The sequence below is a fragment of the Sardina pilchardus genome, chromosome 10 (assembly GCF_963854185.1).
Source record: "Sardina pilchardus chromosome 10, fSarPil1.1, whole genome shotgun sequence".
Lineage (NCBI taxonomy): Eukaryota > Metazoa > Chordata > Actinopteri > Clupeiformes > Clupeidae > Sardina > Sardina pilchardus.
Window position 1 is genome coordinate 31,162,743 of NC_085003.1, and position 23,447 is coordinate 31,186,189.

Here is a 23,447-nt window from a genome sequence, read left to right on the forward strand (position 1 = left end):
GTTACTCTTAACCTCGGTGATACCGAGATAAATATCAGTCCAAACCACGATTATGCGACTTGACCTTGAGACAGATATATTGGAAAAGGCTAGCTGTAGTCGCTTGAACCTTGCTAAGCTAGCTATGTTATCTTAAATACCCTTTTTCAACCGTCTCTGTCAATAAACCGGAGTTGAAGCGCATTCGGAGGCAAGCACAACAACTTTGGCCTGAGCACAAGGAATTGCGTTAAGATGTGCAAATAGTTACATTTGTTTAATGTGCTTAATGTTTATTTACTCACCAGTTCGTTTCACTGTTGGAACAATCATTCGATTCCGAGAGAGGCAGAAACTTCACACGTAGCAGAAGAGGTAGAGGGGGTGGGGGCTGGGGGGCTAACGGTGGGTTTGAAAATGAATAGGGACGCCTCATGGGGCGAATCAAATTTGGCGATCTCCCAACTTATGCAAATTTGAACCGCTCAGAGCAAATCAGAAGCTTGCGTTGTACACAGAGGCGGGAGTAACAAAAAAAATCCGAAAACAATGGCGGCGGCCCCGGGTCATAACTGGAAATATTAAATGTGAATTGAGGTTTCTTGACTACTTTTAATGGTTTATTTTGATACAATTTATTGTTTAAATGCGACATAAATGTGTTCAGGACACACAGATCATTTAACTAGGGTGACCAGATTTGAGTTTACAAAAAAGAGGACACTTCAGCGGGGGCTCAGTGTATTCACATGGTGACTAGTAATAATGAGCTTTATTGGCCAGCCCAACACTAACAGAAAAACACTGCCTCAAAAGGTTATTTTGAAAACTTGAAAGATTTAAATGTGCAAACAAACTATACATTTGTAGGCTATACAATGTAAAGTATAGTCACAACAATGGTAAAACAAAAATAATAAAAAATAAAACCTAATTGCACAAAATAAGACATTTTTAAAGTTGAAAAGTTGTCCAATGGCTGATACTTTTCAGTCCTCCTCCTAGACTGCTTTGCAGGTCAGTCAGGCACTCAGCTTCGTATTGATCTCAACCGAGACAAAAACATGGAAATTTACGTTTCAATTCGTCAGTGAACTTGCGCTTGAGTTTCGGCCATAGACCTAAAAGAAATTTCGGCATGGCTGAAGATGCCGGATAGCCATGCGCGTTGCCAGCATAGACCTAAAAGAAATGGACAAACAGACTCCGTTGTTCTCAATGGAAGGGGGCTGAAACAAAATTTCCGTCGTACTGCGCAGACTCGTACTCAGTTCGTGACGTTAGCCTGCTGTAACTCGTCTGATAGATCGAAAACCTCTGAAATGGTTAACGTTCGTTTTTCAATATTATTATTATGTGTACTTGCCTCTAGGTAATGCTTTACCATATCAAACAGTAGGTTACCGTAGGCTACACGCATTTTCACTGATCTTGCGAATGACTCTCCGTCATGGTTTTCGTGCAGGCTCACTCAGCTTCTTATCCAAACATTACGGGCGAACGTTAGCTTCCCTACAACAGACATGCTAAAATACTTCTTTACGGGAAACCAACGTAATATACGGGGAAGAAGTGAATTAATTTTGCCTTCGATACCCTATATAGAATACACAGAAGCTATAAGGGAGACAAAGGGCACATGTTACATGAAGTTATGGGATCGCAAAAAAATCTGAAATCTATGGCCGTCCAAGGGAGTTAGCAGAGTGTTGATCACCAGCTCATTTCGTGTTTCTACTTCCGGGAATATGCCTGCCCCCTTGGTTGCCAGTGGTAAACAAGGAAGTGTGCGCTAATGAGGTGAATAGCCAATTAAATGTTTAGGCCGAGAATATCAACCAATGACGGTAGCTCTAAGGTCAGGCTCTACACCTACACTTCAACTCAATGCAAAGCGAACTGTAGGGGGAGGGCATGATTAGGCTACTATGTGAATGAAAGAGAGAGCAATGTAAATTCGGTGAAAACACGTTTGAGGATAGAATAACAAAATCCCGGACGATTCTGAAATTCCGCACGGACACATTTTTAGGTTTCAAAAAGAGGACATGTCCGGGCAAAAGAGGACGTCTGGTCACCCTAGGTTAACGCAAGCTATCTAACGGTAGATTTAGCTTGTTAGCTTGTTGACCCATTATAACCTATTGAAAACACATAGCAACTAAATCGCTAGGACACTGATATGCACTAATATCGTGTTTCTGTACAACATGACTTGTTGTCAACATAAAAACATTAAAACGGATTGTTGTGTGCATGCCACCTGAACATACTTGGGCTAGATAAACCACTGGATATAATCTGAAGCACTAGACTGTCAAAGCTCTAAATTAAAACACATGGAAGATTTTTTTGTATTAATGAATCCTTGTTATTGGTCAATTTTTTCCCGGGATTTTACTACTGTAAATTGACTTACAGTAAGAAAGTACTGTACAGAAGTATCAGTTTCTTACCCACAATCCTTTGCTACAAGCAGCAATGTACTGTATTGGAGTAAACGGTATATTAATGTGTGCATTACAGTAAAATACTGCCACAATCGCGAAAGATCGTTACAGTGCACTTTGTGTCATCTATAGCGTGTATAGTTTTCTGTGAAGGTGTTGTGGGCCGGATTGAAATAGTATGCGGGCTACTTCCAAAGTCAAGTTAGTTTAGGTGTAAGCGCCACCAAAGATCATTAAGGGGCGGAGCAAGATACTTCATGAGAAGCCACTTCCTGGAACCCGAATCGCAAGAGGGGGGGTCAAAATCCCCCTTTATGCAGAGCAGAGGCAGCAACTGTTCCATTGAAGTCTATGGACATAGATCAGAATTTCAACTATATGCTAAAATCTCCATTCTCTTGAGTTAGGAATGTGAATTTTGGGCACGGTTTCATGACCCTCAACCCCTTCTGACCACTTCAGGTACCTTTTTAGCATTTTTGAGCATTCCCGTCTGGAGAAAATCGACTTTATATCAGGTGTGCCCCTCTTGTTTATTCTGCTTATGTTGGCCGGTTGCTACGTACGCTCTACCTTGACAACACATTAGCCAGCTGAACCAAATCCTGATTTGTGCTAACGACGATCAGATGGCGCTGGGGTAACTTAATGAGAGCAGCGACATATTTCCATTATTCCATTGATGTTTTTATTCAATTCCTTGAAATGTATGCTTTGTGTGTGTTACTTCCATATTAGAACTAATAAATGTAGAGGGCTTGAAAGAGCAGCAAGATTATTTTGGAACATCATCAAGCATTGATAATCGAGTGCTTGATTTTGTACACCTGTGGAAAGGGACCTGATGAAACCCATGAATACGTCTGACACGCAATGACGTGCCTCTTTATGCAGAGGAAGTGATCCCCGTTTTGCGCCCATAGACATGAACTACGACGACGTATCTTGCTACGCCTTAAGGATCTTTGGCGCCACGTAATTTGAAAAGTGGGCAATGACATCAATGCTGAGGAGTAAGAGTCAGACCATGTCTCTCGTGGAGAAGAAGGACAATAATGTTTAATTGAACCTAAACAGTGTCCCTGAACCTCACATAGTCTGAGCGAGTTCACATTTAAATTCTTTATTTGCAAATATGTTGCGTTCATTCCAACGTTTTCAGAAAAATATAAGTCTTCAAAAAATGTGTTTTTTACATTTTTTTTTAGTCATGTACAACACTGATAAAGACAAACAGACCAGAAAATTCGGGACACTTTGTGCTCATAGACGATGATCATACATTTCGTCACTGCTACAGTCTCCAGTTGTGCTGGATAAACACATCTCATTACTCAGCTTGTGATTGGTCAACTGTCAAATAAAAATGTGTGGCATAGGGCACTTTTTTCCAAGAAGTTGAGCTTTCCTCAACTTAAAAAAGGCGCTATGAGTTGCAAGAAAAAAATGCTGGCGACATTTAAAAAAAAAAAAAGCTGAGGACTTTTTTGAAAACAAGGTCTACTAGGATTATCATTTATTCAATGTAAACAACCAACAGTGGTTCTCCATTACACTGTAAAAAATAGAACTTGCCTTTAGTACTGCCAAATCACTTTTCTGATTAAACTGAACTCAACTAATCAATTAGTGTAGTAAAACTCATTATAACAAGTTGTCTAAACTAATTTGGCAAATTTCACTAAACAAACTTAAGAAACTAAGTTGATCCAACTTGAATAATTAAGTATCCAGTAGAAGAGAAGTTTCCCAAAGTTCACTGAACTTCTTTATCAAGTTGGCGCAAGCGCATTGTTTCCTAACGTATCCAGGCAATCAATCAGAATTTTTTTGAGAAGGCAGACATCTTTGTAAGCTGAGCAGATACTAAGTTGAGAAGACCACAACAGCATTGTCAATGGTAAGTAAGGCATTTAATTTTATACAATATCCAATTGTTATGATAGTCACAACTTTGTATTAAATGGATGTCATGGACATGATGCGGTGTTGTTGAAATAGTAGCTAATAGGCTAGGCTAGGCTGCTAGCTAAACTTAGCAGCTAGTGGCTAAATTCCTCAACAAGTGATTTCAAAGCAACCCAATAGTATAATTGACCGGTTAGCTATTTGTTTAAAACACGTATGTTCCTAAAATATTCACCTTTATAGAAAGACCTTTGTATATGTTGGATGCCAGCAAGGATAGCTAGCTCACTGTGCTAAACTCCCGCCCAAAGTTTTTAGCAAATACATGCAATGCGATTTTTAATGCAACATATGTCAATTGAATGCAAACACATAAAAACGGCAACTTGTGGAAATAATGCCCCAAGTTCGTCCAACCCCTTAAAATGCTCGTTTGGTGTTTGGGGAGGCTAGCCTATCTTAATATCAACGGAGCACGGACGGAGCCCAGTGCTTTTTTTTTCAGTCGTATGGAAGCCTACAACGTCAGCTACGATAGCTCAACGTCAACGTCAGCTACGTCAGCTACGAGGCTCATTGTGAATTCAAAATCAAGTTGCATGTCTGAAAGACTGATTAGACTCAAAAGTCCCATGAATCATACTCTGTAAAGTGCATTGTGATTAAAGTGAAGCATAACGGTGACTTTGTGATGCATAATTAGGACTAAATTAAGTTATAATGGGAAATTGTGTCCAACATTGTTATTCTTTATCTCCATGTATGTGCAGGTGCAGACATCACAGCAGCAGTAGCGATGGAGGGGCTTCCTGTTTTCCTCAAGGAGGAGTGCTCCTGTCTCTTCAGGAAATGCATGGTATTTCAGCAAATTCAATTGTTTTGGGGGATGTTTTACCTGTATCAGTCGACTTCCACTACCATGGCTAGTCTAGTATACACAGTAGGCTATAGACTTACAGTATACTATGTATACTTATTTTTTGACACAGCACACTGTGCGAAGACGTCTTTTGCACTGGCATTATTTTCCTTCTCTTTACATTTTCTGTCCTGGTCTAGTTTCTATGTAAATTTAGTGATATATTTCTGTGCTTTTCCACCAAGGGCACAGATGCTGTGGAGGATTACATGGAAGACAGAAGACGACCTCACCATGACTATCACCAATATTGCCATCATACTCCAAGAGACTGCTGCTCTACAAGACATTAAGGATATTCCAGCTGCACACATATGTGTATGTGTGTGCGCGTGCGTGCGTGTGTGTGTGTGTGTGCGAGTGCTTGTGTATGGATGCGCTCTGAGTGGTATGCTCAGTGTGTGTGTTCTGACTGTCATGCTCAGTGTTTGTGGTTGTACTGGATACCTCTGACATGATATTGCACAGACTGTTGGCTTGTAGTCAGCCTGTTAGCGCACACACACACACACACGCACACACACACACACACACACACACACACAGTTTATCTACACTTGTTTAACAGACTTGGTTGACTGGGTTTTTGGAGAAAATTAAATAAAAAAACGTTGTTTGATCAATTTGGATTGTTGACTTATTTATTTAGACTTGTTTTTGGTTAAAGTCAATATATTAGTTGGCATTAATAGATATTTCAAGTTGAACTTACTCAAAAAAGCTAGTGAAATGTGTTGACTTGTTGGAAGCACTTGATTCAACTTGAATTTTTGAGTTGTTAACCTACTGTAAATTCACCTTACTTACAATACTGAGTTGGCATTACTAGATATTTCAAGTTAAAAGTACTTGATTCAACTTGAATTTTTGAGTTGCCAATCTACTGTAAGTCCACCTTACTTAGAATACTGAGTTGGAATTACTAGATATTTTAAGTTAAAAGCGCTTGACTGAACTTGAATTTTTGAGTTGCCAACCTACTGTAAGTCCACCTTACTTACAATACTAAGTTGGCATGACTAGATATTTCAAGTTGGGAGCATTAGTTGATTCAACTTGAAATTTTGAGTTATTCACTATCAAGTTGAAATTACTCAAAAAAGCTAGTGAAATGTGTTGACTTTTTTTTTTAAGTAAACTCAGAGAGTTTTTTTTTACAGTGTAGGGTATCATTAAGCCTACTATACTGTACTTTAGACCCAGACTTGTCTCAGAAGAGGAAAACAAACATAATCTCTCCAGTAATTACTGTAGATGTGATAATATTAATGCTGAAAGACAAAACCAAATCTGAATTAGAGTAATTGTATTTGTATTCAATGGCTAATGTAGAATAATTAAGACAAAAACATGGCAGCACAGAGGAAATAAAAAACAAAATGAGGACTTATTCGTCAACTTGACTCAGATGGTCCTAATAAGTTAATAGTAAGCCTTGGGTGCTTTGAAAGGCACTATGTAAGAAATAAAAATGTATTATTATTATTAGTGTAAAACTCAATATACCACAATATTACTGTAACTTGTGATAGCTGTATGGATGGATGCAAAAATATACGTGAAAAAAATAGTGCAGTACCGCAGCCCACAAAATCCTCATGAACATACACACACACAGCAGGAATACAAAGGGTAAAAGGTGATAGGGAAAGAGGTGGGAGGATTTAATTATCACAGCTCTTACACTTAAAAAGACATATCTACAGCCCAATCAGGTGGCATTGGCACTTACTTCTTTTTCTGATGTCAGGTGTGGTAACACATTTGTATTTTTAATGCTTTATGCATCTGTGCCTCTTCCTATTGTCACACTGTGTGTGTGTGTGTGTGTGTGTTGTGTGTGTGTGTGTGTGTGTGTGTGTGTGTGTGTGTGTTCACATGTAAGGCTGCGCACCCACACGTCCAAATGTATGCTCTCAGTAGTGTGAAGGCCATTTTCCCATTCCTCCCTGGACTGGAAGATTATATGCAGTGACCTTGGTGGTCTTAAAAGAGGATACCAAAGGGAGAAAGAAACAAACCTCTTGATTTTGCACACATACACACACACACACACAGAGATACTGCATGCATGTCCACACACACACAGAGATACTCCCATGCATGCATGCACACTATGCATGTCCACACACACACACATACATGCTTTTTACTCATATATTTCAGCATGTGTAATTCACTCTGCCTGTCGTAGCCTACGTCCCTGCATTGCCTGCTGCGTTTGTGAAGAGCGTCATTTGATCCATATCTACAGTATGTGCTTTCAGAACATGCATCTGTGTATGTGTGCACTGTCTCTATTGAGACACCCAGTGCTGATGCTCCAATTTGGCACCTCTTGTCAAGTAACCAGGGGCAAGGCATTGCATCTTGTGGGGTCCACATTATGGAAAGAGAGAGAGAAATAGGGAGACAGAGAGAGAGAGAGAGTGGGGGGAAAGAGAGTGAAGGTAGAGCCTAATTTGTCTTCCTAATCTTACACGGAATAACATTTGCATTCAGCCAGCTGCCCATAATATCGGTTGGCAGTGAGGAGCCCGTGCCCAGGCGCATTACCATTAATCACAATTAAAGGGAGCTTAGCGCGTGTCACATGAATATTTACAGTGTGCTTGGGCCATCACACACAGTAAATTCATAAATCACCCGGCCGGATTAGCAAATTTATGGCTGTTTTATTATTCATGATATGCCTTTTTATGTGCCGTTCATATTTATTCCTCTGCACTCCATGTGCCCGGCTCGCAGTACATAGGACGGACGGGAGACGGGAGGGTGCGGGCTGTGTGGGGGGTCCTGCGGGTTTCAGGAAAACTCAATGGGGGGGGACCTCAGCAGGCTTCCTGTTACTGGACAGGAAGTACACTTGTACACGTCCTTACCCATAATCGTCAGGTAAACTGAGGTGATTAATTTGTCATTAGATGGATGGATATGTCTGCTTCTCCAGAGGTAATCTTTTGTTTTCTATTTCTCTTCTCTCTCTCTCTCTCTCTCTCTCTCTCTCTCTCTCTCTCTCTCTCTCTCTCTCTCTCTCTCATAATAGCCACAGCGCATTAGTGCTTTCAGGAAGTCCAACTCTGCTTCATGTTAAATTGAAATCTTTAGTTTGTAACCTGGAGAGAGTACCGGCCCAGAGGCACACAGAGAATAATAACCCTTTTCAAAACGTACTTCTGCAGCTCTACAGGCTCTCCAGCATTTTAGAAATGGAATGGGTGTAAAAATATCGGCTTCAGTCTGATGTGTTGACCAATGTTCTTTAACTCTTGCTCCTGCCAAGGTTGTGAGAAACTTGGGTGGCATAATTAATGACCAGCTGACCTTTTTTGAGCATGTCGACTCCGTCGCTCAGTCACTCATGCTGCTTTGTACTATTCATTATAAGGCCCTACTTAACTCAATGCACCACCCAGTCCCAGCTTGTGGTAAAGACCATGGTCTTCATCTTTCACCTTGACCTCTTTAACACCCTCCTGATGGGCCTCCTGGCTTATGCGTTGAAACTGCAACAGCTGGTCCAGAACACAGTGGCATGTTTGGTTTTCAAGCAACTAGAGGGCAGTAATGTTACTCTGCTGTTCATTCAGGTGCACAGGCTACCCTTAGCTGCCCACATCAAATTCAAGTCACTAATTATTGGCTACAAAGTGAATGCAGGGTCTCACTTGCTGAAGTGCTCTCAGAAAGGCTTATGTTTCCCCTCAGCTACTGCGTTCCCCCAAGGAACATCGTCTGACGTCCCTCTCTATCTTCAAGAAGACCCGACCCTTCCAAGAGTACCTCATCTCCAAACACGTCTAACAACCCAGCACACTTACACTTCCATTCCTTCATCCTTTCATCCTTATTGCCTCTTCTTCTACCACTATCTCCTTCGATATCACACCTTGACCAGAGCTTATACTTATGCACTATCATCCTCTAGTAGTACTTCTTCTTACCTAAAGCCTCCTTTGTGGTATCGCTTGCATGTTGTTGCTTGTATTTACTCAAGTCGCTTTGGATGGAAGTGTCCGCTAAATTAATAAATGGAATGTAAATCTAAAGTTAGAAGAGCTTATACTGCCCCAGCTGTGGCGCGACTGGCTGGGGCACCTGCACTTTCGATTCCCGGATCCCTCCCCAACTCTCTTACCCATTCACTTCCTGTCACTCTCCACTGTCATTCTATCATTAAAGGCATAAAAAGACCAAAAATATACTTAAAAAAAAAGAAGAGCTTATACTTTGTCTAGGTGACCTGTTACACACACCTCTCTCCCTCTCTCGCTGTCTCTCTTGCCTTTTTCATTTCTCTGTCAACAAGGACAAGTGTATTCCTACAGAGCCCATGTGTTGCTCAAGCAGAAATGGGGGGAAATATCTCCCACATTACAGGGCTCAGAGCCACGGGGGCGATGAATCATCTGCCAGAGAAGGCACTGATATTTTCTTTGTGCCTTGGTGGTGTGTGTGTGTGTGTGTTGGGGGGGTCTTTGTGTACATTGTGGGCCATTTTAGAAATTCTATCATTCAAGAAGATGTTGCCTCTTGCAATGAGGAGCCTCCAATAAAGATTATAAATGTATTTATTGATAGCATTAAATGGACAAAAACATGGAGGAAGAGAAGGAGAAAGGTGGGGGATATGCAACCCTGAACTGATTGCCAACAGTGAAGAAAAATATGATTCATAACAAGCAGGAAAGTCAGACTGAGTGGGTGTGTGTTTGCGCGTGAGAATGTCAGAAAGACAGAGAGATCACTGTGAAAGAAAAGACCTGATTGACAGCAAGGGTTGAGCACAACATGAAAGGAATGCAGGATGATATCATTAATGCCTCACTTAGAGGGGTTATGTCAATCTCGGCCTGTAGGGGGTACTATGTTCCCTTCTGTATCAAACAGTTGGTGTGGATCATTGGTGTGAGTGCGCCATAAAAAAAACTCATAAAGAATAAGAAAGAAGCTTGTTCTGTAAGGCACACTGGTGTATCCCTTTGTGGCGCAAGCACTCCTGCCTGTGTTGTTTGACAGCGGACATCTTCTCCATGAACTTTAATAAAGACTGTATTCCCCTGTTCTGCACGTCTTGTCTCAAAATAATGAAACATATTGATCTGAGACTTACACCTTTGTCAATGCCCTGCCAGTGGACAAGAGGGTGTTTACAATGAAGCTGTCATCCGCGGAGAGACCTGTAGCACCACCTAGTGGTTTCACTGAGTTGCATAAAACACTGAAGGCCACCAGTGTTGCACACAAATGGCTGTGGAATCGATCCCTAGCGTGTCTGTGAACTTTCCTTACTCCATCCATCACTTGGCTTGACTGTAGGACTAACTGTGGCAATCAGAAATCCAGACACAATGCTGAGGGGAAACATTCCCAAAATGTGCTGTTGTTGTAAACGTTCTCAATTATATACTAAACACAAGTATATATACAAGCCTTAATTGGCACCACATATCTCCAAGTGTGTTGAAAGGCATTGGACACTCTAAGACACTAACTGTTTCCTTTAGTTGTTTCTTGGACAGAAGCTACTTAAAGAATGCATTATGATGTTGTTGTTGTGTGTTTGTCAGGTGAATGTCTTTTCTTGTGTTTGGTCTCCACTCTGGGTTAGTCAACCTGCCTGCCACAGTATCTCAGTGAGAAACAAAAACACATTTAGTAGAGGATTAAGGTAGTATCCAGTAACTGGATAACATTAATATTAACATCTTTTAGAACTGTTATTTGTCTGAAAGAAGTTTCTCAAACTAATAAATAATTTGGTAAATTCAGTCAAAGACCAAAAACTGTTTTATTGTTGATTTTGTAATGCTTTGTTATTATTATTATTAGATTATTATGAAAAAGGCTGTCTATACTTAGTTTCCAAATGCCAGTCTTGTGTTACCCGGAAATCTTCACTTTGATCCATATGGAGATACTGTAATGCACTGACCCTCATAAATGTTGGTGTAAGGTGTTGTAACGAATATATTGCTGTTAGGCACCATATGTAGGGCTAGCTTGTAGGATAAGTGATGTTCTTTTTCATCAGGTACTCAGCTGGAGAAGGCTTTTGGTTTCGCTTGTTACCCCTAGACAGAGCTGACCTTACCACCCCATAATACTAATCTCTTCTGTGATATATGGAATGAATGTGGGACATGATTTCTGAGGCCCAGGCTACTGCTCCTGACCAAGTGGCCTTCTCCTCCTGATACAGAAGGCCAGAGGTGGAGATTGTGTTGTGGGCAAATCCCCCATTCAGTTGCTCTTTTCTCTTTTGTGGTCCACAACAAATGATAGCTACTGTAAGTTCTACTGGGACAAGTCGTCATGTAATTCATTCATAACACACTAACCAGTTTTAGCCTAGGAGAAACGCATTGTAGGTCAAGTTGTCATAACGTTCAATCACTTCTCCATAACCAATCATAGATTGGGGGTAAGCCGTATTAGGAAGTCAAGCTGTCCACGCTTGTCAGGAACACTTGGCTCAAAGTAGAGCTGACACGGGAGACCACACTGAATGTAATGTTTATAGAATATGCCGGTTTAATAACGAATGATTTGCAGAAGTCAGTAAGTTGGAAGACAACCAAAAGTGTCAGTATGCATATCAGTATGTATAAGTGTAAAGCAACAAGGTGAATGGGCGAGGACCCCAGCCAGCCTCTAGTCGGCAGGGCGGAGCAGCAGAGAGAGAGGACGGACTAGAAGGTGGTGATTTTAAGCACCCTCCCATCAGCGAGCCAATTAGCACGGCACGGCCCATCTCAACAGCTCCACCTAGAGGCCACAGAGAGCAGCAGCAGCAGTAGACAATGCAGGCTGGATTGCCCACGAAAGCCCAGCCATGCTCCTCACACCCAGCACAGCATAGCCAGATGGGACAAAGCTATTCATTCAGTTAATATGCTGCAAAAAAAATAAAATCTAACCAAGTGCTGATCTAATGCTGATCAAAAAATCTATTTGGTATTGTTTTTAGCATGAAGACACTTACCTACTGTAGCACTCGCTTAAAAGATCTTTTTAAACATATTTTAAGAACCCTTTTACTTGTTGAGTCTAAATTTGGCTTATCATGCAAATTTGTTGGTTTTCAGGATGAGACGTCTTAAAAGAAATCAAACTCTTTTTAAACTGATTCATTTCTCAAATGAGTTTACGAGGAAGCATAAGTAAGTACTGAAAACAATACCAACTACTACTTTGTTCTTGATATAAGATTAAAAAGAATTGGTTAGATTTTATTAGACAAGCAGTTTTTGCAGTGTATAACCAATAAAAAGCCCATGTGTTTTCTTTCAAAAATGCTGCTTCTAATTCACCTCTCTGCTACTTTTAGTACTCTGATTTGACACACCTACCTCTACCCCACTGCCACCAGTTGGTCCCTGTCTTAAGTAGAGGTTACCTTCCTCTGCCGGCAGGATCTGAGATCTCCGCACTGCTTGCTGATTTATGGATGGAGGCCTACGCTACGCCAAAGACTGTTTTAATATTCAGATGGCTATTCACCTGACATTTCTGATATTGTTCACATATCCTTTTCAGAATTAAATTCTTTCATTGCATTTCTGACCCGTGAGTCTTTCTGGTAGAACCTAAATGCTTAGAATTTAGATGCTACAGTACCACAGGCCTGGAAAACCACCAGAGGTGTGACAGGGGGAACTATGAAAACTAGATGTACCACAAAGCGGTACAAAATATGACCGCCACTCAGTCCTGCACATTCTTTTCGCAAAAAATAAATCACGCTGCTCAATTTGTTTCCCCTGCTGCAACTTTTATGGCAACAGATTAAAACGAAAAACAATGGTTCCCAACAAGTGCCATGCACCCCGGTCTTTCAGTGTCCTGGGAATTTGACAGAAATTTGCTCATGTGAATTTTTTTTTAAATAAATCTGACTAAACTATGACCGTGGTGGTCATATTTAACTTGGTGTACCTTCACACCTTTGAATCCCTGGATCCGGGGTACAGACATGCTAATGAAATTGCAGGGTTCAGTATATCTGTGTAGCATTTGTCTAGAGACACCTATGGTGAAATTACACAATGGAAATGAATGTACTGTAGGTAACCTGCTGTTTCATTAAAGACACCTTGTACCATAAATCCTTTTGGTTTTTGGCCAAAGAGAGAAAAATTAAATCCTTTCGGCACCATGGAAACCTGTACATCCAATCAAACCATGATATAGGTTTTAACTCTTGTATTGATCCTCTTAAGCTGCAACACAGAATGCCTCAGTTATTTTTTTCTTATCTGATTGAATGTCTTTGAGCACTACACTGCAAAAAAGAGACTCCTTGGTATTTGGCTAAGAGGAAAGAGATTGAGATGAGACTGACCTAAATAAAGCCATATGTTGTATTGGTTCGGTTTCAGCTATGGTGACTGTTGGTTCTGTCAGCAAGCCACCTATAACGTGGTCTTACAGTGAATTTAGTACTTACAATGAGCACAGATACAGTTAAGAACAAAATTATTCATACCCGGCCCTGACTAATATTGATTTAATGTTGTTTAATGGATATCCTAAATATACAGCCAAACAAGGCAAAAAAAGTGATGGCAAAGAATTGTTTCTAACCGGGATTGCTTCGAAACACTTACAGTATCGCCTAGAATCATTGTGGAGACATGGAGAGGCTTGGAAGGTATTATCAGAACAACTTTGAGAGCCGTGATGGCAAATAAGATGCTTCCATTGATTATTTAATAAGGAAATAATGAATAATTTTGGACATGCCACTTCGCCAAAAATGTAAAAAAAATAATTAACAAAGATGAAAACACTTATTTTTCTGATGCCATGTTTCTACCACATTGTTTTACAACCTTTTCACATGTGGCAGTGTCATTTTCATTCAGAACAAATTGAACTTGGGCAAGAGAAGACCAACATTAAATCAATATTTGCCAGTAGTATGAATCATTTTGTTCCTACTGTAATATAAATTATAAACAGTGTTTTCCTGACTGCACATAGAGCTTCTTTTTATCATCATGACAGAGTTATTGTCATGCACTGTTCTATGGGTGTAAACGGCTCTTGCGCATCATGGATATGTTCACTGAATTATGAAAATAGATAGTGTGTTAGTCATATGGTGCGTGTGTGTGTGTGTGTGTGTCTGTCTGTCTGTCTGTCTGTCTGTCTGTCTGTCTGTCTGTGTTTGTGTGTGTGTGTGTGTGTGTGTGTGTGTGTGTGTGTGTGTGCATGTATACCAAATGTGCATCCCATGTCTGTCTGTTCTGTTCTCCTTCGTTTTTTTTTCTCTCTACCCTTTCTACCTTTGTAGATGAGTTGGCATACTTGTACAGACCAACCTGCTTTTTAATGACGTGCCAAATGCTTTTACAAAGATCGGTGGAATGGAAAAAGACTTAGGAGACTTCCTCTTTGCCTGAGATATGAATCAGTTAGCTCCATGCTAAACATCTCTAGACAATAAAAGTTGTCTTGGGATGTGGCATAAATTGGGCACTCATCCAGGATTTGCTTGTGGGACAGAGAGATATTTTCTGGGTCATACCAAGTGAGTGAGTAACATTCTTTGAAAAAGTAGTGTTATCCTGATACAGTATGTTGCATTGAATACAAGCTACCTATCACAGTACTAAGGTTGTGTAATTCCTGAGCATCTGTAAAGAACCTGTCATCATAACATTTAGCATTTTAAGACATGTCTTCGTGTTTTAAATTAAATAGATTATGATGGTGATGATAAATAATATAAGGTACTTCACCAGAACAGAGGAGAGCGGATGGAGGAAGTAGGCCTTCAAACCTTTAAACTTTCTGAAGTGGGGGGTGCTGTGGCGCAGCAGGCTACAGCGCCCGTGCCATTTACGGGTCCGAGTGCCCACGGGGACCCAGGTTCGAATCCGGCCTGCGGTCATATCCCAATCCCACCCCCATCTCTCTCTCCCACTTGTTTCCTGTCTACCTCTTCACTGTTCTATACTAATAAAGGCAAAAAAGGCCAAAAAATATACTTTAAAAAAAAAAAAACTTTCTGAAGTGGATGTGAGAGCAGCTTCTGATACCAGTGAATAAAAGAGCTGTTGTGTCACTTACAATTAGGCCACTGGGTGTCACTAAACTGTAGGAAATTACACAAACCCAGGCTACCATGGCAGGCAGGCAAAAGACCCACGGCACATTTTAACAGTTAAATTAGCACAGCAAACAGTGTTCCTACCGTAAGGCTCTTTATTTATTATTAATTGGTATTTTGGAGCTTTTTTGTCTTTATTCAGATAGGGCAGTGAAGAAAGATGGACAGGTGTAGTGATCACTGGACAGAACCTAAGGGAGCATTGGTCCACATTGGCTCTAGGCACTGTAGTGTGTTTGAGTGTGCAAAAATGATTGAACTCAAGCAAGATACACTCTTGGAAAAAAAGGTGAACCAAAAACCATGCTGCATACAGTATATGGCACCCCTAAATGGTTCTTTAAACCATTTTGAATGGTTCATCAAAGGAGCCCATAAGGTTTTTTAAAGCCTGCATGGTCCTATATAGCACCACAAGAACCCTTTTTTTAAGAGTGATAGGTAGTGTATCAGGTGGTATGTAACATGTATAACAATAATGTTCACATACCGGTCAAGTCATATAAACTAGAGTCGTGGCTGAAAGTGTTGGCACCCCATGCTAAAGTTGACTAAAAAGAGGAATATAAAATCATCTTTTGGAAATTGATCTTAATGCCTTAAGTAATAAAATGAGCGAATATCCAACTTTTAAGGACTCCAGTTTTCTTTGTGAATGAATAATGTATCATAAACAAATAAATGTTTAAAGGTCAAGGGAACTTTATCAGGATGCATAGTGTCCGGGATACATGAAATAAGTGGCATTTAAAAATAAAAATAAAAATCTGCCTGCCTCTATGGGAATTGAACACATAGGGTTACATAGGGGTGCCAATACTTATGAGAAAACATTTGTTTATTTACGATACATTAATCACTCACAAAGAAAATGTGTGCCCTTAAAGAGACCCTATGCAACTTTTTCATAGTCATAAAATCGCTCAGAAATCGTTGTTTTGCTTGACTGACCAGTTTCATCGAAAACAGTAATATTTCCTCCCGCCCCCAGTGTCCCTATCCGCTATTGCAACCTTGCAGTTTCTGCAGGAGACGATCGTTCCTTGTTTACATCTGGAAGTCTGAGACGTGTAAGGAACAAGAAGAACCACGCTTGCAATTTATATTTATATATATAGCCTACATATATATAAATATACACGCTAAAGCTGTCGGGGAAGCTCTGCAGAGAAATATGCAAGCATAAAACGAGCGAAAACTAAAAACGAAACCGAAACCAGAGATGAAATCGCCAATCCTGCATAGTTCCTCTTTAAAGGTTGGATATTTCAAGATAAGCACACCTCTCTAAATCTTACCAAAGAAACTGAATTTGTCTATCAAAAAAATAATGCATAATCCCATGATGTACAAAACAAGATAATTGAATTTGTTACTTTCAAAGGTGCATGTTGTACAAGGTTTTCCATTGAAAACTTTTATAAGATTATGATTCTTATGGTTTACATAACATCCATTTGTATTTTTTTAGCCACTATTCCCTACTGAGAATTTGGCTACTATGAACATGTTATTATACTGTTATGTACTGCAAGGTCATAGGCTTGACACAATTATACTATCAGATCAAGTTATTTAAACACATTGCTATAAATTTCAGCAATAATGACACATTGACGACAAACCATTGGCTTATTTGTTTATTATTTTTGGCATTCCATGGTTTCGAATGTGTATGACATTCACTGACAAATTGTCACTCCTTTATCAAGGCGTTCAAATGCACAGTTGCTATAGTGACATTCAGCCAGAAACAATGACTTCTATGGCAACAGAACGATTAACCACCACAAGTCAAAGTTGTAGCATCAATGACTATGCAACAGCCTTTTCAGTGATCGGTGATTCAGCAAAGAAGAAAAAGAACAAAACAAGAATGCATACTGCTTCTCAGCAAATTCTGACAAGCATTTTTGTGTCATTATACATTCGTTTATTTCCAGTGCAAGTAATTAAAAGAAATAAAAAACAAGTATAGAATTAATATGAATAAAAGAAAAACCACTCTTCTCAAACAAATCGAAACACACTCTTTTGCATTTTTTAAGGAGAGCTGCATTGATCAACATAGTAAATAAAATCTTCTAATTCTAAAACAGTATAGTGCAATTTCTTTTGATAGTTCATCATACATGTTGTTACTAATTGTTCACCACGCATATCTTACAGTTTGTTTCTAGCCATACATTCCAATGGTCACCGTCGTATTGCTTCCACACAATACCTCACAAATCTGTAATTGAACAGTATTGCACTTTGAGTTTGCGAAAACGAGAGATCTCAGGTAACGCTACAGTAGTTCTTGTGAGATCTCGGATAGTTCTCATGCTATATCTGCTAGAGACAGTGGCAGATTCTAGCAGCTCAGTAGCATCTCAGCCTGTTTGAAATAGATGTGTGAGTATTTAAGATGTAACACAAAAATGGCCCTGTTTACATGGATATAGTAGTTTTCTCTTTTTTGTGTGTGTGTGTGTGTGTGTGTGTGTGTGTGTCAGATTGAATGAACCACTAATAATGTTTAATTGAATCAATGATTGGATAATTGGATATATTGTTCTCATGAATATGCAAATGTGGTAAATTCCTTTATCTTCTGAGGATTGGTCAGTACAATGTAGTTCAAAAGTGTTCAGATAGATGGCAATGAAAAGCTATTTTATTCTACCTCAGAATGAGAATCATTGAACTTATGGAAATTGCATTCATTTGCTTTGAAGCATAAAAGAAGAGGCAAAGTTTAGTGATATAATTGATATAACTAAGTGTTACCTACATCTCCCCCCACACTACACCAGCAACTGAGTGTAACAGTGTGGCTCCAAAAACAAATATTCAATTTCCAATATCTTGGACCACATGAATTTAGTAGGCCAACCAACATTTTGCTGCGCCACAATCATGCCTGAAGTTGCCCCTGTCTCCTTACATATAAGCTTGAAAGGAATGGGTGTTAAACAAAATGTTTGGTCATGAAGTTGCTCCTACACACCTATCTGGCCCACCCACCATCACCAATGAAGGCAGTACATAGTATTTTGGCAGTATATCACCATAGACAACTGTGTAAATAAAAGGCTAGAGTTACCTAAGTGCCCAAAGAGCACTGAGTGCATCAAGAGATGGTTCTTTGGTAAGTTGTGACACAACATTGTGCAAATAAAGCAGTGCATGGATTGTTCCTCATAGGATCTTTTTTTTTTCTCTCTATGAAAGTTCAATCACTTGTCATCCCATAATCTCTCTCATAATAAAACATACAAAGATAAGTCAAGCCATTATACTTTTCATTCAATAAATACTGTAATACAAATATAGTTCATGTGTGTTTGTGTGTGTGTGTGTGTGTTTGTCAATAAAATATACTGTAAATGATAATGATTGATAACAACTAATTATTTGAAGGAAAATTCCATTTTCACAAGCTGAAACTCACACAGATATTAAACTGCATGCAAACTTGAGCCACCATGACACGATGCATTAATCAGCATACAGCTCCCACTGTAATGGCAAACGATGTGTTTGTCCTGAGACATGACTCTGAGCAGACCTTACCGATGATGGGAGAAAGGTGCTCGTGTGCCACACCTGTACAGGTGATACTGTGAAGGATCCTCAAGGCTAACATGTGAAAGTCTTCTCAAAAAAAAAAAAAAATCATCAATTATAGATGATAATGAGGAAGATGATTGATGATGATGATGATGATGATGATAGTGTTGTTTATGATGATAAAGATGTCGCTGATCATTCCTTGAGCCAAGGTCTTGAGTCAGTGCCATTATAAAACTGACCAGGAGCTGTCCACGTTCTTGATCTGTTGTCCTGAATAGAGGAAGTGTTCTGGTCGTAAGGAACGGCTCTGGGTATCCAATCTGAACAGTTCTGTTGTGTTCCCATGTGAGGTCTTATATCCACAGCAGTGTGCACCGTGAAGCCATCAAGTCAGGCTCATTAGTACGCTGGGCCTGGAAATATGAAACCAAACCACAATCCACAGTCTTTTACCCCGCTTATTTGGTGCAGAAAGAAAATAGAAAAGAGATAGCTAGAAAGAAAGGTCAAACCATCTATCAATAAAAAAAAGTACACTCTTAAAAAAAAGGGTTCTTGGGGTGCTATATAGAGCCATGCAGGTTTTAAAGAACCATTAGCGGTTCCCTTGATGAGCCCTTCAAAATGGTTTAAAGAACCATTTAGGGGTGCCATATGTAAAGCATGTAATAGAACAATTTGTGGTTCAATATAGCACCTTTTTTTCTAAGAGTGTAAGATGGAAAAAAAAACTGTGAGAGATTTTTTTTTCTCACCAAGTTTTTCTCCATGTTGGTTGTTGCCTGGAGACGAGTGTTTTCCCTTACTGCTGTTCCTCACAGCCAGCGCTGCTGTATGCGTCCTCCTCCTGCGCCTGGAACATGTACTGCAATGGGAGCGACAGGTCTCAGCTACAGCACAGCATCATGGCTATGGCTATGGCTATGGTTATGGTTATTTAGCAGACGCCTTTGTCCAAAGCGACATACAGATAAATAGCAATACAAATTAAATAACAGTGAACAATTACAAAATAGGGAGAATAGCAATATTATCAATAAAACAATCATTTAAGCACTAATCTAATGATCATACCTCAATCACTCAAATTCAGACACTGTGCGTTAAGAGTTTCAAATACCATCATGTAGTTTTAAGTGTATGTGACTTTCCCACTCTTCCGAGCACTCAAAACGCATCACTGCATTTCGTTGTCTTTGTACTTGTATTCTGCACAATGACAATAAAGTTGAATCTAATCTAATCTAGTTGCCTTGTCACGCCGCACAGTCACCCAGTCTCACACTCATACACCAATGGCGGAGGCTGCCATGCAAGGTGCCAACCTGCACATCGAGAGCAGTTTGGGGTTCAGTGTCTCACTCAAGGACACTTCGGCAGAGTCAGGAGAGGTTGGGATCGATCCGGCAGCCCTCCGGTTGTTGGATGACTCCATACCTCCTAAGCCCACTGCTGCCCATTTACCATTTAGTTACTGATGTAAATCTTGTCAATTCTGACTGAATAATTTCACATAACAGCAAAGTCATAGATACTCATAGACGGAATGCTATTACTACTATTACAACAGCTACCACAGTAACAGTGAAGAAATTACAGAATGATCAGGAGTCGATCTGATCGAACCATAAAATGTTGTATCACACAACTGTTTTTACATTAAACTTGAATTTACTAGAAGCCATTATCAGTCCTTGTGTGTACTTGTAAAATTTCACAATTAGAAAAGCCAATACTACACTGTTGCCCAGTTATCCACTAAAGTTAGCATGAGATGTACCGTCTTTCTTCAATACCATAAATTGCCAAAACTCACAGATTTCAGGTTGGACTCCATGTCTGTGAAGTTCCACTCAGTCAGGGGAAGACTGAAATTAAATGGCTGGAAAGAGAAAGATAAAAACAGTGGTTTAAATCGTAGGAATTGACCGTGTCAACTGTGAATGTATTCTGAGTACAAATGTTAGGAAAGGAAATGAGAGGAAATTCTTCTGAGTACAATTGTTAGGAAAGGAAATGAGAGGAAAAGAAAAGCATTTTGACATACGAACAGTAAAACAACAGTTTGAAACAAATCTGTGTTGTTACAGTGCTGAGCTGTAGACATTAGTGTTAGTTGCTACAAATACAATACCAAAATGTAGAACAGATCTAGTGCTGAATCTGTGTAGTATTTTTGGCATCAAGACACTATGACATGTTACTATTTTTGTCCTGTCAAGTCGTGTGTGTGTGTGTGTGTGTGTGTGTGTGTGTGTGTGTGTGTGTGTGTGTGTGTGTGTGTGTGTGTGTGTGTGTGTGTGTGTGTGTGTGTGTGTGTGTGTGTGTGTGTGTGGTGTGTGTGTGTGTGTGTGTGTGTGAGTGTGCCTGCATGCCTGCATGCCTGCCTGCCTGTGTGTGTGTGTGTATGTGTGTGTGTGTGTGTGTGTGTGTGTGTGTGTATGTGTGTGCTTGCATGCGTACGTGCGTGTGCCTGTGTGCCTGTGTGTGTGTGTGTGTGTGTGTGTACTCACGTCCATGGTGGTGGTGGCTGCACTGGGCTCCAGACTCTGCTGGTGGTTCCGGAGGAGCATCTGTAGATCCTCCAGACTCATGTCCACACTCTCCACACCCTCAGCTACCTCAGGCCTGAGACACAAACACACACACACACACACACACACACACACAACATGTCAGTGTAGTAGCTTTACTACTTAAGAAACTTAAGTCTTCATGACCTTATTGAGTCTAATGTCTTTGCTGCTCAGACATGTGAAAATGTAATGTTCCCCATACTGTCTCTGCTTCCGCCATCTTGGGTTTTAATGTTATGTTCACCATACTCTTGTCTCTGCTTCTGCCATCTTGGGTTTTAATTGGAAACAGGTGTCCTCCCTTCGTGAGGAATCACACCAGAGCAGCTGGTGTCTAAACAAGGTCAACAGCAAAGAGACCGAAGACTAGAGCAGCACCGATGTTGCCGCACAAGAAACAGGATAAAAATATATATGCTATATTCCACTCACTTCACTTTTATACTTGATATTTAGGTCAAATCCCCTGACCACCTTAGTATTCTGATATTGGGTGTGGTCCGTTTCTTTGGATTTATGACTTGCTCTGCCATTTCACCTCTAGGGGGTGCTACAGCTAAACAGGAAGTGAGGACACACGTCTGTAAGGTAATGCAGTTTTGTCTTTTTACCACAAGATGGCATTGCAGCTTGCTAATATGTTTATATTACTTTACTGTAAACACCTTCACGACTTTGTCTCACCTGACCCAAAGCCATCGATATCTCAAAGTTGCGACACCGCCGTTGACTCCCGTGAACAAACAATGGCGGCACTTCCGGGAACTATTCCATTGAGAATGAATGAATATAATACGACTTTTCTACATGACTTATAGTCGTGTGCATAATAATGCATTTTCATTGAGTAATGTATATGTATGTGGAAATGCAGTTTATGGTAATTTTCATCGAGTATTCATCGTAAATATTAATGCGATCGCTGCTGTCAATCCCGTAGTAAACCAGGGACCGAGGGAACTACTGAGTCGACCCACTAACCACGTGACCGCTCTAATCTGGCTTTAACATGGAAGTCAACGGCTGTCGCAACTTTGAGATATCGATGGCTTTGACCTGACCATGTTTAATGATGTAGAATTGTTCATGTGCTTATTTCCAAGTGTATTCTTGTTTTCTTAATTATTTGATCTGATCTGATCTTATCTTTACTACATTTCAGCTTTCACTCTAATCTGTAGTTTGAGCATTAACACAGACCATGTCTTTGCATGCCCATTGTCCTACATGTGTGTGTATACAGTACATTGACTATAAACGATCATTGAGTTGTATACTCACATGTTCATACTTTACCTGAGTATGATTGTGTGTGTGTGTGTGTGTGTGTGTGTGTGTGTGTGTGTGTGGGTGTGTGTGTGTTTGTCCTACCTCTCCATCATCGGCCTCTTAGCCCTCCTCTCTACTGGACCTGATCCTCGACCCTCCAGGACGGACTGTACCATAGCAACGGGCAGGACTGGGGGCTCGGCACACACCTCGCAAGAACCGAGGGCCACACCCTCCCGGCGACCCCTGACCTCAGGGCTCACTGGCTCCTCCTTAATGAGCATCATGCACTTCTCCCTGTGGAGTTGGACATCAGGCAGCCATCAGCAATCACCGCAAAGCACCACGAGTCACACACTCATTTATGAGGTGCACATGGAGCTGGACTTTGAATGTTGTGTAGTAGTTTATCATATATTCACAAATTGTATTTCTCCACAGACAAAATTGTTAATTATTTTTCAACTAAAGCCTACCTTACACTGACAAGATTTGGGAAAGATTCTTGAAAAATGTTGGTCTTTTGAGTAAAGCTTGAATGAGGGGATAATTAGTTAAAAGACTATAATATTTCAAGAATCTTTCCCAAATCTTGTCAGTGTAAGGTAGGCTTCAAGATGCTTTATAAACATCCAGATCGGATCAGTTTTCAGGATAAATTCGAGGTTAAT

At 40.2% G+C, this 23,447-nt stretch overlaps 1 protein-coding gene and 1 long non-coding RNA gene across 2 annotated transcripts in view; one reads left to right on the forward strand and one right to left on the reverse strand.

Moving 5' to 3' along the window:
• Positions 1-4,261: 4,261 nt before the first annotated feature.
• On the forward strand, positions 4,262-5,792 carry LOC134094751 (uncharacterized). The gene is made up of 3 exons (XR_009940488.1): positions 4,262-4,329; positions 5,108-5,193; positions 5,442-5,792. It is a non-coding gene; the product is annotated as an uncharacterized LOC134094751 (long non-coding RNA).
• A 13,329-nt stretch (positions 5,793-19,121) lies between these two features.
• The window catches only part of hsf4 (heat shock transcription factor 4), an 11,974-nt gene continuing 7,648 nt past the window's right edge, over positions 19,122-23,447 (reverse strand). Inside the window, exons 9-13 of the mRNA XM_062548152.1 lie at positions 22,879-23,073; positions 21,445-21,559; positions 20,748-20,813; positions 19,687-19,796; positions 19,122-19,344 (exon numbers count right to left, since the gene is read on the reverse strand). Of these exons, the coding sequence (XP_062404136.1) occupies positions 19,734-19,796; positions 20,748-20,813; positions 21,445-21,559; positions 22,879-23,073 (439 nt within the window). The 3' untranslated portion in view covers positions 19,122-19,344; positions 19,687-19,733. The remainder of the gene's footprint in view (positions 19,345-19,686; positions 19,797-20,747; positions 20,814-21,444; positions 21,560-22,878; positions 23,074-23,447) is intronic.